The sequence below is a fragment of the Dendrobates tinctorius genome, unplaced genomic scaffold (genome assembly GCF_039654945.1).
Source record: "Dendrobates tinctorius isolate UK_male_01 unplaced genomic scaffold, ASM3965494v1 ptg000158l, whole genome shotgun sequence".
Classification (NCBI taxonomy): Eukaryota; Metazoa; Chordata; class Amphibia; order Anura; family Dendrobatidae; genus Dendrobates; species Dendrobates tinctorius.
The window spans coordinates 32,437,930-32,452,667 of NW_027361825.1; the positions used below are offsets into that span (position 1 = coordinate 32,437,930).

Genomic DNA, 14,738 nt, shown 5'->3' on the forward strand with positions numbered 1-14,738 from the left:
TGTCAAGAATGTCTCGTTACATTTGTCCATCCATTGTTCATTTCATTAAAAGAAATTTGCCAGTGCTGTAGGCTAAAAAACAGCCCTACACTATAATGTTCCCACCTCTAAACTTCACTGTGGGTTTAGTGTTTTGGAGCTGATATGCGGTGCCTTTTGGCCTCCAAACATGGTGTGTATTATGGCATTCAAATATTTCAATTTTGGTCTCATCTGATCGGACTATATATTCTCCCAGTATTTCACAGGTAAATGTTGTTGAGCAAACTTTAAACATGCTTGAATATGCTTTTTGTTCAGCAATGGAAACTTTCGTGGTGAGTGTGCATACAGGCCATGGAGGTTGAGTGCATTACTTATTGTTTTCTTGAAACAATAGTCCCTACTGATTCCAGGTCTTTCGGTAGTACTCCACATGTGTTTCTTGGATCTTAGACAACTGTCCTGATAATTATTTTTCCTCTTATGTCTGAAGTCTTGCGGGGACCACCAGGTCGTGGCTGGTTTATTGTGAAATTATGTTTTTTCCACTTCTGGATTATGAGAGCTCACTGAACCCTTTAGTAGTTAAGAAATTCTTCTGTAGGCAATGGCCATGACTATGTTTCCAAAATAAAATTGTGAAGGTATTGAGACAGCTCTCTTATAAGCATCATGAGATTTTTCTTGTGTGGCACCTTGGTAATTTGACATCTTTTTATGGGCCATCAGTTAAACCAGCTGATATTATTTTTAACTAAGTGGCAGAATTTCTCTTTAATTACTGATAGATTTCAGCTGGGGTCATGGATTTCCATGGTTTTTTCAACCTCTTTTTCTTCTTGAGTTGAATACTTTTGGCCTGCATCATCTCTCATTATTACACATAACTTAATTTATGGACATCTATGGTTTGATTTCTTAGCCTGTGTGGATTAGATGTTTTGTTTCTAACAAGTTGGTCAAGCACATACAATAATAATTGGCCACAATGTAGCTCTTTAATCATCTATGGAATAGTTCGAACAAATGAATCCATCGACAATATGAGTTGCATAACTCACTGTACCCTAAAGTTTTACCTCTATGCCATTAGTGACATTAGTAACCACACTTTGTTGGCCTCATATAGCTACAGTATGTATGGCTTTACAACATTTTATTTTATCATTATTTTTACCCAGCACGAATGACTTGGAAACAAAGCAACTTTACAGGTTTCATTCTACTACTTATATGCAGATCTAAATTTCCATAATAACAAACTAATCACAATACCTCTATTTTCTGATTCAGCAGGTTTTTAATCATCCTCCTGCCACTAATCCTGGATAACGAGGTTTTCTAACAATGTAATAAAATATCCCTGTCACACAATTCAAACGGCAGCCCATCATAGTTATGTGTCAGGACAGGGCCACCACCAGGGCATTATTGCCATGACTGGTGTATGGGGCCTGACCAGCAGACGGGGCCAGCATCGGGCCCCGTCTCTTCTGCTGACCGGGCCCCAGTAGCAGGATTTTGCCGATGCAGTATCTGAACCCTGCGTCTGAAACGCAGGGTTCAGTTACACTCTATTGCGGTGCGGGCCCAGGCAATAGTTAAAGCCACCAGCCAATAGGAGGCTGGCAGCTAACATCAGCGCGCATGTCGCCGGAGTCTGACATCATCATCATTCGCTGAGGAGTGTGCGCTTTCAGCCTGGAGGAAAGATCGCTCGCCGCAGGAGCACAGCAAGGTAAGGAGAAAGGTTTTTTTATTTTTATTGAAAACGGCAAGCCGGCATGATGGAGACATGTCCATTCTGCCGGGGGCAGAATAAAGACGGGGCAGAATGCAGACAGGGGGCAGGATGGAAGATATGGAGGCATGATTGGGGACACATGGAGCAGGATTGGAGACAGAGGGGGTATGAATGGAGACACAGGGGGCAGGATTGGAGACACAGGGGGTATGATTGGAGACACATGGGGCAGAATGGAGACACGGTGGGCATGATTGGAGACACAGGGGGTAGGATTGGAGACACAAGGGGCATGATTGGAGACACAGGGGTCATTATTGGAGACACAGGGGGCAGAATGGAGACATGGTGGGCATGATTGGAGACACAGGGGGTAGGATTGGAGACACAGGGGGCAAAATGGAGACACACGGGTCATTATTGGAGACACAGGGGGCAGAATGGATACACAGGGGGCATGACTGGAGATGAAGGGAGCATGATTGGAGACACAAGCTATAGAAGGGAGACAAGGCGGCATGATTGGAGACACAGGGGACAGGATTTGAGACACAGGGGGCAGGATTGAAAACACAGGGGGCAGGATTGGAGACACATGGGGCAGGATTGGAGACACAGGGGGCAGGATTGGAGACACAGGGGGCAGAATGGAGAAACGGGGGCAGGATTGGAGACAGAGGGGGCAGGATGGGAGACATGGTGACAGGATGAAAGACATGGGGCAGGATTGGAGACATGGTGGCAGGATGAAAGATAAGGGGGCAGGATTGGAGACATGGTCACAGGATGAAAGATATGGGGGCAGGATTGGAGACATGTTGGCAGAATGAAAGATATAGTGGCAGGATTGGAGACATGGTGGCAGGATGAAAGATATATGGGCAGGATTGAAGACATGGTGGCAGGATGAAGGATGTGGGGGCAGGATTGTAGACACAGGGGACATGATTGGAGACACAGGGGGCAGGATTGGAGACATGGTGCAGGATGGAGACAGATCGGGTAGGACGGAGACAGATCGGGTAGGATGGAGACAGATCGGGCAGGATGGAGACAGATCAGGCACAATGAAGACAGATGGGGCAGGATGGAGACAGATGGTCCAGGTTCGTGGGGCAGGATAATGAGACAGATGGGGCAGGATCATGGGACAGATGGGGCAGGATAATGGGACAGATGGGGAAGGATAATGAGATAGTTGTGGCAGGATCATGGGACAGATGGGGCATGATGGGGAGATCATATGGGGCAGAATGGATACTCATGAGGGCAGGATGGGAGAACATATGGCTGCAGCTAGGAATGAGACACACAAGGGCCAGGATGGGGGATATTTTTACCAAAGGGGCTAATTAAGGGATATTATTACTGCAGTGATGTATTTATTTTATTTTTTGAGTATACTGTTTTAAATGGGGAGGTGATCCTGCTACTGTGCAGAGTGACACTATGTTGCCTTTTTTCTTCATTTGGTGTAGTGTAGAAGTTGGGAAAAAAATAAGCAATGTGTTCTGCAAGCGGCATTCTAAGTAACTGTGTTATTTCCTGCAGAGACGAACCCTGGCTGGAAGAAGTGACGTCGAACTGTGATGGATGAAGATGAAAGACTTCACCTAGAGGCATCACTGGTGAGTCAGTGTGCTATCTATACACTGATACTATACACTGTATACTATATACATAGGTCCTGTGTACAAGGTCACCAGTGATCTCTGTATTACCTTAACATTGACACTGCATACTAAGTACTGATCTCCTGTGTATAATGGCACATATGGTGATATTAGTATTGTGTTTTTTTATTACTGATCAATATTGTAGTATTCAGTCACAAAGTGGTAGTAATATGTTGTCCGGCCATGGTGTGGTAGTATTTGTCCCTTTTATGTGATATTATTGGGTCACTGTGGTTTTAATATGTTGTCTGGACATGGTGTGATGGTATTTGTTCTCGGTATGTGGTATTATAGGTCACTATGTGGTGGTAATATGGTGTCTGGTCATGGTACTGTGGTATTTGTCCCATGTGTGATATAATTGGTCATTTTAAAAATTTTAAAATATACCTAAATTGTATTGCATATTTTAACAGATGTTTAATAGGTTAGAGTAGAGTAGGACCCGGCCAAAAGAGTCTATCATGTCGTGGTGGCGGCTTAAAAATTTTTTTGGCCAAAACAAAGGCTGCTGGTTATAACCTGGTGATGGGAACTATTAATGTGTGATTGGTGAGAAATAGAGTTTTTCCAAGAGAGAGTCGTTGGGCTGTGAACAGTTCAGGGGTGGAGCCTGGGCGGACTCTCAAGGGGACCCTGAAAATTTTGTCAGTATGGGGCCCCGAAATTCCTAGTGACAGCCCTGTGTCAGGATACACAGCAGAATGAAGAAACACCGCTTCCAAGACTTGTGTCTCAACTGACAGAATACCAATATCATAAGCACACATACAAAATCTGCTAGAGAAGTGTGTGACATGAGAGTAAATAAAGCTACTCCACAACTGACTGAGCACAAAATATTTTTTTCTCCAGCCTCAGTCCTCTGTGCGCAATCATCCAGGAAGAAAGCTTTATTTCTTCTTCTGTCAATTTTTTGGCAGCTCCATTATGCATGCTTACGATAGAGCTCCTCTGTCAGTTAAGACACTGCTGTGTTTCTCCAGCCTGTAGCCTGTCCTGACAGGTGACTAAGACAAGCTGCTGTTTGAATTACAAGCCGTGAGCTATTTTGATAAATTTTGGAAAATCCCTTTAATGTGCTGAATGTAAATTAGGAAAAAATAAGGATAAAATAAACTTTTTGTGTTTGACTATGTTTGTAGTCTGTTGCCATGGAGACTCATAAATCTTCATAGCTTATACTTAGAGAAGGCTGGTAGTGCAATAAGAGGCTGCGCTGCTGTGGTAGAATTCAAGATATCTTTATTGCCAACGCGTTTCCTGAGCCAGTCCCAGCTCACTTCATCAGGGCCCTGATGAAGTGAGCTGGGACTGGCTCAGGAAACGCGTTGGCAATAAAGATATCTTGAATTCTACCACAGCAGCGCAGTCTCTTATTGCACTACCAGCCTTCTCTTTGTACCAAGTTCTTCGACCTCGTGCAGAGTGCTGCAGCTGTTTTATGCGATTATAGGTGTTGTGACTTTCACAACCCTAGCAGGTGAGCCTAACACTTGCTGTGCACTCATCTACTTTCCATACAGACCTACGCATTGGAAGCGCCCTGTCTCCCCTTTTTCTTTTCTTAGCTTATACTTAAAATAACAATTTTGAGTAACACATTGCTGAAATAAAAAAGGTAATGAACCCAATTCTATCATTTTAATATAAAAATTGTGATTTTTAAATATAATATAAGTGGATATCTAAAAAAAGTAATGTTTTTAACTCTGAAAATCCTTCCAGAAACAGGTTAATTAAGTTTTCGTGAATTCTTGCACTTACAATACAATGAGTCACACTCCTACCACATGTTTCTCTGTTATGGCAGTGTCATTGGATCCTACACAAATGGCTGAGTTCACCTATCAGAGAAATAAGCATGAAGGTGGCTGTTAGGTAACCTGGTATCAAGTCTGCCAAATACAACCCTCTTGAGCGATCAGTTCTATAAATAGTGATGATACACCTAATGCTACAAGTAATTCTGGAGAAGGTTGTCAAAATGGACTTCATCGGAGCAACAGCTCTGTTACTGATAGCTTGTGTGATCTTTATTCTTCTAAGCATGATGCAAGCCATGAAACCAAGAGGCAAAGGAAAATTGCCTCCAGGGCCGACACCATTGCCCATCCTGGGAAATATTCTTCAAATCAACGGTAAAGAAGTATTTAAGTCACTGAATAAGGTAAGATTAAATAATTCCAGACCCTGTATTAACAATGATCTGAGTAATAAAAATGTTATGAAATAGAAAGTTAAAGAACTTCTGCAAATGTATAGACTGACAGAAAAAAAGGGGTCGCTCTTGTGAAAGATGCCTTAAATTAAAGTTAACGACAAGTGAAGTTACTTGTTAGTGATGTGATTGGGTAAAAAGCTACATAGGACACATTGAGACTTCTGTCTGCTTGCCAAAAAGAGTGGGAAGTGGGTCAATATAGAGGGTGCAATGGTTGTATTCACATCATGGCCGCTTATTACGAGGCCAAAATAATTCATCTCTACAAAGGAAATCGGCAGCTGGAAACAGATAAGAGAAGTTGTAATTGATTTAAAAGATTATTCCCAACTCTTAAGCCCCCGTTACTCACAGCGAGATCGCTAGCAATATCGCTGAAACGTCACTGGTTTTGTGACGCAGCAGCGATATCGATAGCGATATCGCTATGTCTGATACTTACCTGTGACCGGCTCCCCCGCTGGTTATCGCTGATCGCGCGAGAAGGTCCTGGACCATTTCTCGTTGGGCGCTTCCTGCTGGGCTTCCTGTGGCGCCGACGAGCGACGCATGGACGCGGGCGGGAGGACGTCAGGATCGCCTCGTCTGACAGGTAAGTAGCGACCCCCGACCGCTGCTATGTCGCTGGTGAGATCTGCCTGTGTGGCAGCTCACTAACGACCACTTAGCGATGCACCAGCGATCCATATCGTTGTCGGGATCGCTGGTGCATCGCTTAGTGTAACGGTACCCTTAGCACTGTCACTTAATCACAAGATAGATGATAACTAATAGATCAATGAGATCCAACCATTGGGCCTCAACTTATACCAAGAATGAGGCTGTGAAATGCCCCATTGGATCAATCTTACAGCGAATAAATGGATATATGCTCTATTCCAGAAGGACATTTCAGAGCACCGGTCTCGAGATAGATGGCGGTCCACCTGCTTGGAGCTCCACTGATAAACTATTCTTTGGAAATACTTTGGAATGTTGGGAAAAACCCTTAAAGAACATTGAGAACCCAAAGTCTAGTTTACCTGTTCATTTCCAATGTAAAGATAGGATCCAACTTAAAGTGTAAATAATACGATCATATCTCGTACTACTTATTCATAGCAGAAATATAATACTATATGTACTGAAAGTGCTAAGCAAAGTCACTGAAAAAGACAATCATCGATCTATCATCGGCAACCTGATGACTGTTTCCAGGTTACATCAGCAGATTTATTTTCTATACTGCTAGGAATAAAAACAAGCTAAAGCAGAGATGATTAAAATACAGTATATAACAACAGTTGTTGAATTACATAATCCTTGGTTTTAAATCCTTGCAACGTTTACAACTCTACATTAATTTATTTGATTCTGGATGGTGGTGCAGAGAATTAATTATCAATGGAATACTAGCTATTCCACCTTATGGAGCACTATATCGTTGCAATGCTGATTGGCCCATTAAAGAGTAGCTCCACCCACTATGTAAACACTAAAATATTTTTTTTAAATGAAAATCAAAAGCCACTTCTACAATTGGATCTCCTTTAAAAATTGGATTTAAAAATTAGGATAGTAGAAAAATATAATGTGACCTTAATAGTTTACCTGTCACTTTCTGGGTTTAAGGGTTCAAAACGATTGTAATGGAGGTAAGCGGGGGTTAAATAAGAGCTTTGTTGCGCAGGGGTCATATTTGCAGCCATATTTGACTACAAGGTATAAAACAATTCTAATAACACTGCCCCAAATATTGTTATCTGCAGTCAATTCAAAGTTTTTCCTCCAGCTCCATTACAGGGAAGTTGTCATCAGAAAATGACCTATTGCTTGAAGGGGTTGTCCAGTCCAAATCTATAAGTTTGCACTCTGTGTGATGCTAGATTTATGGATCCTCCAGGGATCACTGTGTGCTGTGGGGATTTGCCAGTTTTAGATGTAGGTATGCGTTATGCATAGTCCCGGCCGCCCAATGGGCGAGGCCTTGCTCCAAACACTTGTATAGAGATGATTCACCAGTTTCATACCCGGTAGTGGAAGATATGCATAATTAGTTAAACTTATATGGTCACGCCCTCTAGTCAGCCACACCCATTGATTGGCGCTGCCTCGAACACATAAGAAAAAGTAAGCGAGGTCATGCTCACTGGCTGGGAGTATGTATAACTCATACATATCCTCCAGTATCGGGTCTGAAACCGGCGAATCCTCGCAGGTCCCAGTGTGTGCGTTGGGGGTTTCATGAGTCTGCAGTCACACATAATGACTGCAGACTCATCGATTTGGACTGATCAACCCCTTTAAATTAGGTTTTTATGTTATATGCACTTTTATTCATTTTGAGAATGTTTTATTTTTATGTTTCATATTACTAACTTTATATTAAAAAAGGGTGAGGAGGTGAGCTGTAATATCACCTATTGTGAATGGTAGATTCTGTGTCATCTACTGTGTATTGAGTTATCAGTCAGTGTACAAAAGGGGAAGAAGGTGAGCTATGATATCACCTTTTGTGAATGGTGGATCCTGTATCATCTACAGTATGTAGAGGTGTTATCAGTCATTGTACAGGAGGAGGTAAGCTGTGACATCACTTATTGTGAATGGTTGATCCTGTGTTATCTACTGAATATAGAGGTGTTATCAGTCATTATACAGGAGGAGGTGAGCTGTAATATCACCTACTGTGAATGGTGGATTCTGTGTCATCTACTGTATAAAGTGGTGTTATCAGTCAATGTACAAAAGTGGAAGAAGGTGAGCTGAGATATCACCTTTTGTGAATTGTAGAGCCTGTATTATCTACAGTATATAGATGTGCTATCAGTCATTCTACAGGAAGATGAGGTGAACTGTGAAACTACCTAATGTGATGGGTGGATCCTGTGTTATCTACTGTATATAGAGGTGTTATCAGACAATGTACAGGAGGAGGTGAGCTGTGACATCACCTATTGTGAATGGTGGAACCTGTGTTATCTGCTGTATATAGAGGTGTTATCAGTCATTGTACAGGAGGAGGTGAGCTGTGACATCACCTATTTTGAATGGTGGAACATGTTATCTGCTGTATATAGAGGTGTTATCAGTCATTGTACAGGAGGGGGAGGAGGTGAGCTGTGACATCACCTATTCTGAATGGTGGATCCTGTGTTATCTACAGTATATAGAGGTGTTATCAGTCATTGTACAGGAGGAGGAGGTGGTCTGTGATATCACCTTTTGTAATTGCTGGATCCTGTGCCATCTACTGTATACAGTGGTGTTATCAGTCATTGTAATTCTGTCTCTGTTGATAACAATATTACTGAAAAGTCATATGTACAGAACAGAAAATGCATCTAATATTACACCTAGACGCCAGTGTTAAAATTGCTAAATTTCTGATTTGATTTAAAGTTTATGGATAGTGATATAGATAGAATTTTAAAGATATCATTAACATTAAAAAAATATATTCAAATATGATTTAAACAATGGGTAATTTTTCAGTGACACATTTCCTTGATATTTAGACTTAGTTACATGTTCAAGGGATTTCTGATATAATTTGTACATGTTTGAAAAATATTTCATGGTAGAATACGGAATTGACCTGTTTACTTCTCGTTCTATAGCTGAGTGAGAAGTATGGACCGGTATACACACTCCATATGGGAATGGATCCGGTTGTGGTGCTGTGCAGTTGTGATGCAGTGAAGGAGGCTCTCATTGACAATGCAGAGGACTTTGGTGCCAGGGGACACATGCCACTGCTGGACAGACTAAATTCGGGAGGGCACGGTAAGAATCAAGTCTAGATATTGCTTATATACATACCACAAGCCAAAACACAAGGATATAGGAGATTTAATGATAATAACAGATTAAACATTCACTTATAAGAAGGATGGGGTCTAAACCACTTAGGTAATTACTCCGAGATTTTGGTCCCAAAAGGCTTCTCCCCGCCCTTCTCCATTTGAGTCATAGATCTCTCCCTACATGTGTGTTTAAGGAGAGACACGTCACTCAAGGGGAGAGGAGGAGTGGGGTGGGGAGAAGCTTCCGATGGACAGATCTTCTGGCTTGTGAATGTCTGTTTTTTATCAAACAATGTGTTAGGCATCAGGTTCCTGCTTCTGCACAGGAGGAAGCCCAAGCCATGCCTTCTGTAGTCTCCCATTCCTCTCCAGCCACAGAGGAGGCTGCTCAGCAGAGACGTTGGTCCCAGCGTCTTGCCCAGGCTAATGCTAGGCGTCTGGTTGCTCCTCCAGGCTCAGCTATTATACCATGCATGAGTCAATGGCAAGCAGATGCTCCTGGGACTAAGTCCTGCATTTTTCCTACTGAGCATGCCCGTGGGACGAACTTTCATTGAAGGTCGGAGGTCACATGCTCAGGTCCTGTTGCTGCTCCAATTGGACCACCAGGAAGGTCCCAGAAGGCTGCAACTATTAAAGGTTCACATGGCCGCCCGGCCATGTGCTAATATAGAGATTTACTCTTATTGCTAAAGTGGTGCATATGATGATGGATGTTTGAGACAGGTGAATGAATCATTAAGACTCCCTCCCTCGGTTGTGCATGAGTTAGGGTTCCAGAGTTAAGTCAGCAACGACTACTGGCACTGCCTAGCACCGCAGTGCACTCACCTTCTCTCCTCCATTAGTGCCTGAGGGCGCCAATCAACACAAGGCACCACAATACCGCTTGTACCGCAGCATCTATCACAGCGGCGCCGTACGCACATAGTGCACTTTCCAGCACTAAGCTTAGGCGGGTTAGTGGTGACCGCCAGTGCAGACGCAGTACTCGCTCAGAGTGGTGAGCAATAGTTTGTTGCACCCTGTGACGGTTAACAGGGTGCTGCTTTTCTTAAGGGACTGTCCCTGGCACCGCAGTAGAGGTTCTGTACGTGACTGAGCCTAGTGGGGAGCCATTCCCATGTTTTGGGGTCAGCGTCCCGTCACGTCACTAGCGCTCTCCTAACCATAGCCTGTGAGGTATTGCAGGTTACGGCCTCTACGCCTGCAAGGATGGACTCTGTAAAGTAACAGAGTTCGCTCATGTACACGCTGTGTCAGTGGTTAACCCGCCGGTGTTCAGCTATCTCCTATCATATTCCGTCCATTATTGTATAGCAGCAGTTAACATCTCTGCACGGTGGACTCCGGACTGCAAACGCACCTAGTCATTGCGTATTTCTAATTAGGTGCATTCTGCCATTCTGTAACAAAACTTTCAGGAGTAAAACAAACCTGTCATGATCCGAAGTGGATTTGACAGTTTTAAATGCACAAAGTCAACTTTTTTCCTTTGGCTTGTTGCCATAGTGGTGTGATTGCCCCTGGTGGCCATTAGAATTATTACATGTGGTGTCGTTCATTCTAAGTTGCCCCGGTGGTGGTGTGCAGTAGTGCACTTTAGTTCTTTGGTTTAATATGCACTCAATTATAAATCAGGTGTGAGGCTCTATAAATGAGTCTCAGGGGTGTTCAATCACTGTTGGTGATATTGATTGTGAGTCATTTTCAAGTAAGCCTGGGTGAAGGAAGGAGCTGAACACGAGTCCTGTGCAGCCCGACCAGAGGGGTTGAGTCAGCTATGGAGTCTGCAAGGAGTGCTGGCATGGATTGGTGGAGTTCATCGTTGGAGTCTGCAAGAAGGGCTGGCATGGCGTGGTGGAGTCACAGTTTATGGTGTCAGCAGGAAGTGCTTGCATGGCTTGGTGGAGTGGCGACTATGGTGAGAGTTGCACTCAGCATGCTGGACTTGGTTGCTGAAAGCTGGACTCAAGCATGCTTGACTTTTTGGCAGAAAAGTTGGACTCGAGCATGCGGGACTTTTTGGCAGAAGCTGGACTCATCCTTGGGACTCTGTTTACTGGGCAGCTGCAACTGGTGGTGGACTCTGCTCCAAGGCTGCACTATGGTGATGGATCCCGTTATGGTAATGGATCCGGGTGGAGGAGAAGATGCATGCAGGTGTTGGGCTCTGTTGTTAGGAGTGTACGCAACAGAGCAAAGCTAAGTGGTGTTTCCCCTGTTTTGTCATCTTTCCTCATGTGTGTTTTAGTGCAGTGGTGGGATTAGTTTCCGCACCGACCAATTCCCTAGTGAGGGTTTAGGTCAGGGCGAGCTAGGGTTTTTAGGTTCCTGTGCGTCGCCCGGTGCGGATATGGCATAGGGAACGCTAGGAGAGCAGGGACACTGGCTCAGGGGAGCACAGGAGGTCTCCACGTCCCTATTCCCTATCGCAGGGCCCACCATTCTTAATGTTACCCAGGTTTCCCCTTTATTATTTAAATTCGCCTTACTGGAGGCGGGGTTTCCAGACTTTTGTATATATACGTGTAATACCTAAATTCGCCAGTTGGAGGCGGCGTATCCAGCTGCACTTGTTTATTATTTAAATTCGCCCCACTGGAGGCAGTGTATCCAGGGTCACGTGTGTCATATGGGTTCGCCCTGCGGTACTCGCTGCGTCCAGACACACGTGACCGTGACATTATCACCAACCTTACTTTTTTTTTCTGGTGAGCCTTGGCCATGTGGAGACCTGTGGGTAATTGCTGCCAGGCCTCACTGAGGTGAGTGGGAGCGGCATGGTGTGTTAGAGCCGCTGCAGCGGCAGTTATCAGGGTCTGGGGCCTCTGCTCAGGTAACCAGGAAATCAAAATGGCGGCGTTTGGCAAAAAGTCCCCTAGAGTCGCTGCTGGGGAGTGGGACTTGCTCATGCACGGGGAGGTACCCAGGCAGATGGGAGGAATGGTGCCCCACGGAGCTGCCTGGTATTCCCCAAGGTGAAGGGGTACATCCCTGTGGTGAGCAGACTGGTGTATAGTCCACGGGGCTCACGCCAAATCTTCCATACCACCGAAGAAGCCGCCCCCTCCTGGTCATGTGGAGGCAACCAGAGAGTGTATTTTTCCTCCATATTCCTGCGGCTTTGGCAAAGTACCCCCTAGAGTCGCTGCTGGGGAGTGGGACTTGCTCATGCACGCGGAGGTACCCAGGCAGGTGGGAGGAATGGTACCCCACGGAGCTGCCTGGTATTCCCCGAGGTGAAGGGGTACGTCCCTGTGGTGAGCAGACTGGTGTATAGTCCGCGGGGCTCACATCAAATCTTCCTTACCATCGAAGAAGCCGCCCCCTCCTGGTCGTATGGAGGAAGGCGTCCAGCGAGTGTATATTTCCTCCTTTTCCCGGTCCCCTTCTCCTCCAGGTGTGAGCAGCAGGTGTGCTGCAGGGGAGTAGGGACAAATCTCAACCCTCGCCATTAACAACACTGGGAGGTGCAGACCTCATGGTGAAAGGGTTGGAGGGTGGTGTCCCTTGGTGAATAGCGGGGGTGTGAGTGTGGTGACACAGGGGGACGCCACTGTTGTCGAGTCCAGAATGAGTTCACCAAAATATGACAAACGAATGTGTGGCAATAAACGTTCAGGTCCGGACCTGTGTGTGAACGAGCGTGTATGGGTGGCCACCAAAAAACATCTTGTGGAAGTGTGTTGTGGAGTCTGATCAGCTCATAGCAAACATACACATACATACGTGACCGTGACAAAACCTAGTTGGTATATAGATAGTGACCTACAAAGAAACAAAGATCCTCCAAAAACTATCATGAGTAGTGTTGAGCGATACCATCCGATACCCTAAAATATCGGATCGGATGGTATCGGCCCGATACGAAAAAAGTATCGGGTATCGCCGATTCTGATACCGGAAGTCCCATTCAAGTCTATGGGACTTCCGGTATCGGAATAAGAAAAACCCTTTTCTGTCCTTGTACAGCCTCTTGGGGGTGTGTACGGACCTTCCGGGGGTCTGTGCGGACTGCCAGGGGTCTGTACCGGCCTGCCGGGGGGCTGTGCTGGCCTGCCGGTGTTCTGTACCGACTGTCCGGGGGTCTGTGCAGGCTGCGGGGGTCTGTGCAAGCATCGTCCAATGGGACTACAAGTCCCATTGGGCGATGCCTGCTACCATGACGGTGATTGACACATTAGCCAATGATGGGACAGTAGTAGTCCCATTATCCGGCTAATGTGTTGAATGTAAAAAAAAAAATACATACTACATACATAATACATGCTACATACATACTATATACATGCTACATACATGCAACATACATACTACATATATGCTATATGCTACATACATGCTACATATATACTACATGCATGCAACATACATACTACATATATACCACATGCACGCACCATGCATACTACATATATACCACATATACACTACATGCATGCAACATACATATATATTACATGCAACATGCATACTACATATATACTACATGCATGCAACATACATACATATATACCACATGCATTCAACATGCATACTACATATATACCACATATATACTACATGCATGCAACATACATACATACAACATATATACTACATGCATGCAACATGCATACTACATATATACCATATATACTACATGCATGCAACATACATATATACTACATATATACTACATGCAACATGCATACTACATATATACTACATGCATGCAACATGCATACTACATATATACCACATATATACTACATGCATACTACATATATGCCACATGCATGCAACATACATATATACAACACATATACTACATGCAACATACATACTACATATATACTACATGCATGCAACATACATATATACTACATATATACTACATGCAGCATACATACTACATATATACACTACATGCATGCAACATACATACATACTACATACATACTACATCTATACTACATGCATACTACATATATACCACATGCATGCAACACACATATATACAACATATATACTACATGCATGCAACATGCATACTACATATATACCACATATATACTACATGCATGCAACATACATATATACTACATATATACTACATGCAACATGCATACTACATATATACTACATGCATGCAACATACATACATACTACATATATACCACATGCATGCAACATGCACACTACATATATACCACATATATACTACATATATACCACATGCATGCAACATACATATATACAACATATATATTATATGCATGCAACATACATATATATACTGCATGCAACATATATACTACATATATACTACATGCATGCAACAT

General features: G+C 43.9%; 1 protein-coding gene across 1 annotated transcript in view; it reads left to right on the top strand.

The window, feature by feature from the left end:
- Positions 1-5,344: 5,344 nt before the first annotated feature.
- LOC141052046 (cytochrome P450 2A3-like) overlaps positions 5,345-14,738 on the top strand; it is a 30,188-nt gene continuing 20,794 nt past the window's right edge. The window contains exons 1-2 of the mRNA XM_073549225.1: positions 5,345-5,572; positions 9,226-9,391. Of these exons, the coding sequence (XP_073405326.1) occupies positions 5,345-5,572; positions 9,226-9,391 (394 nt within the window). The remainder of the gene's footprint in view (positions 5,573-9,225; positions 9,392-14,738) is intronic.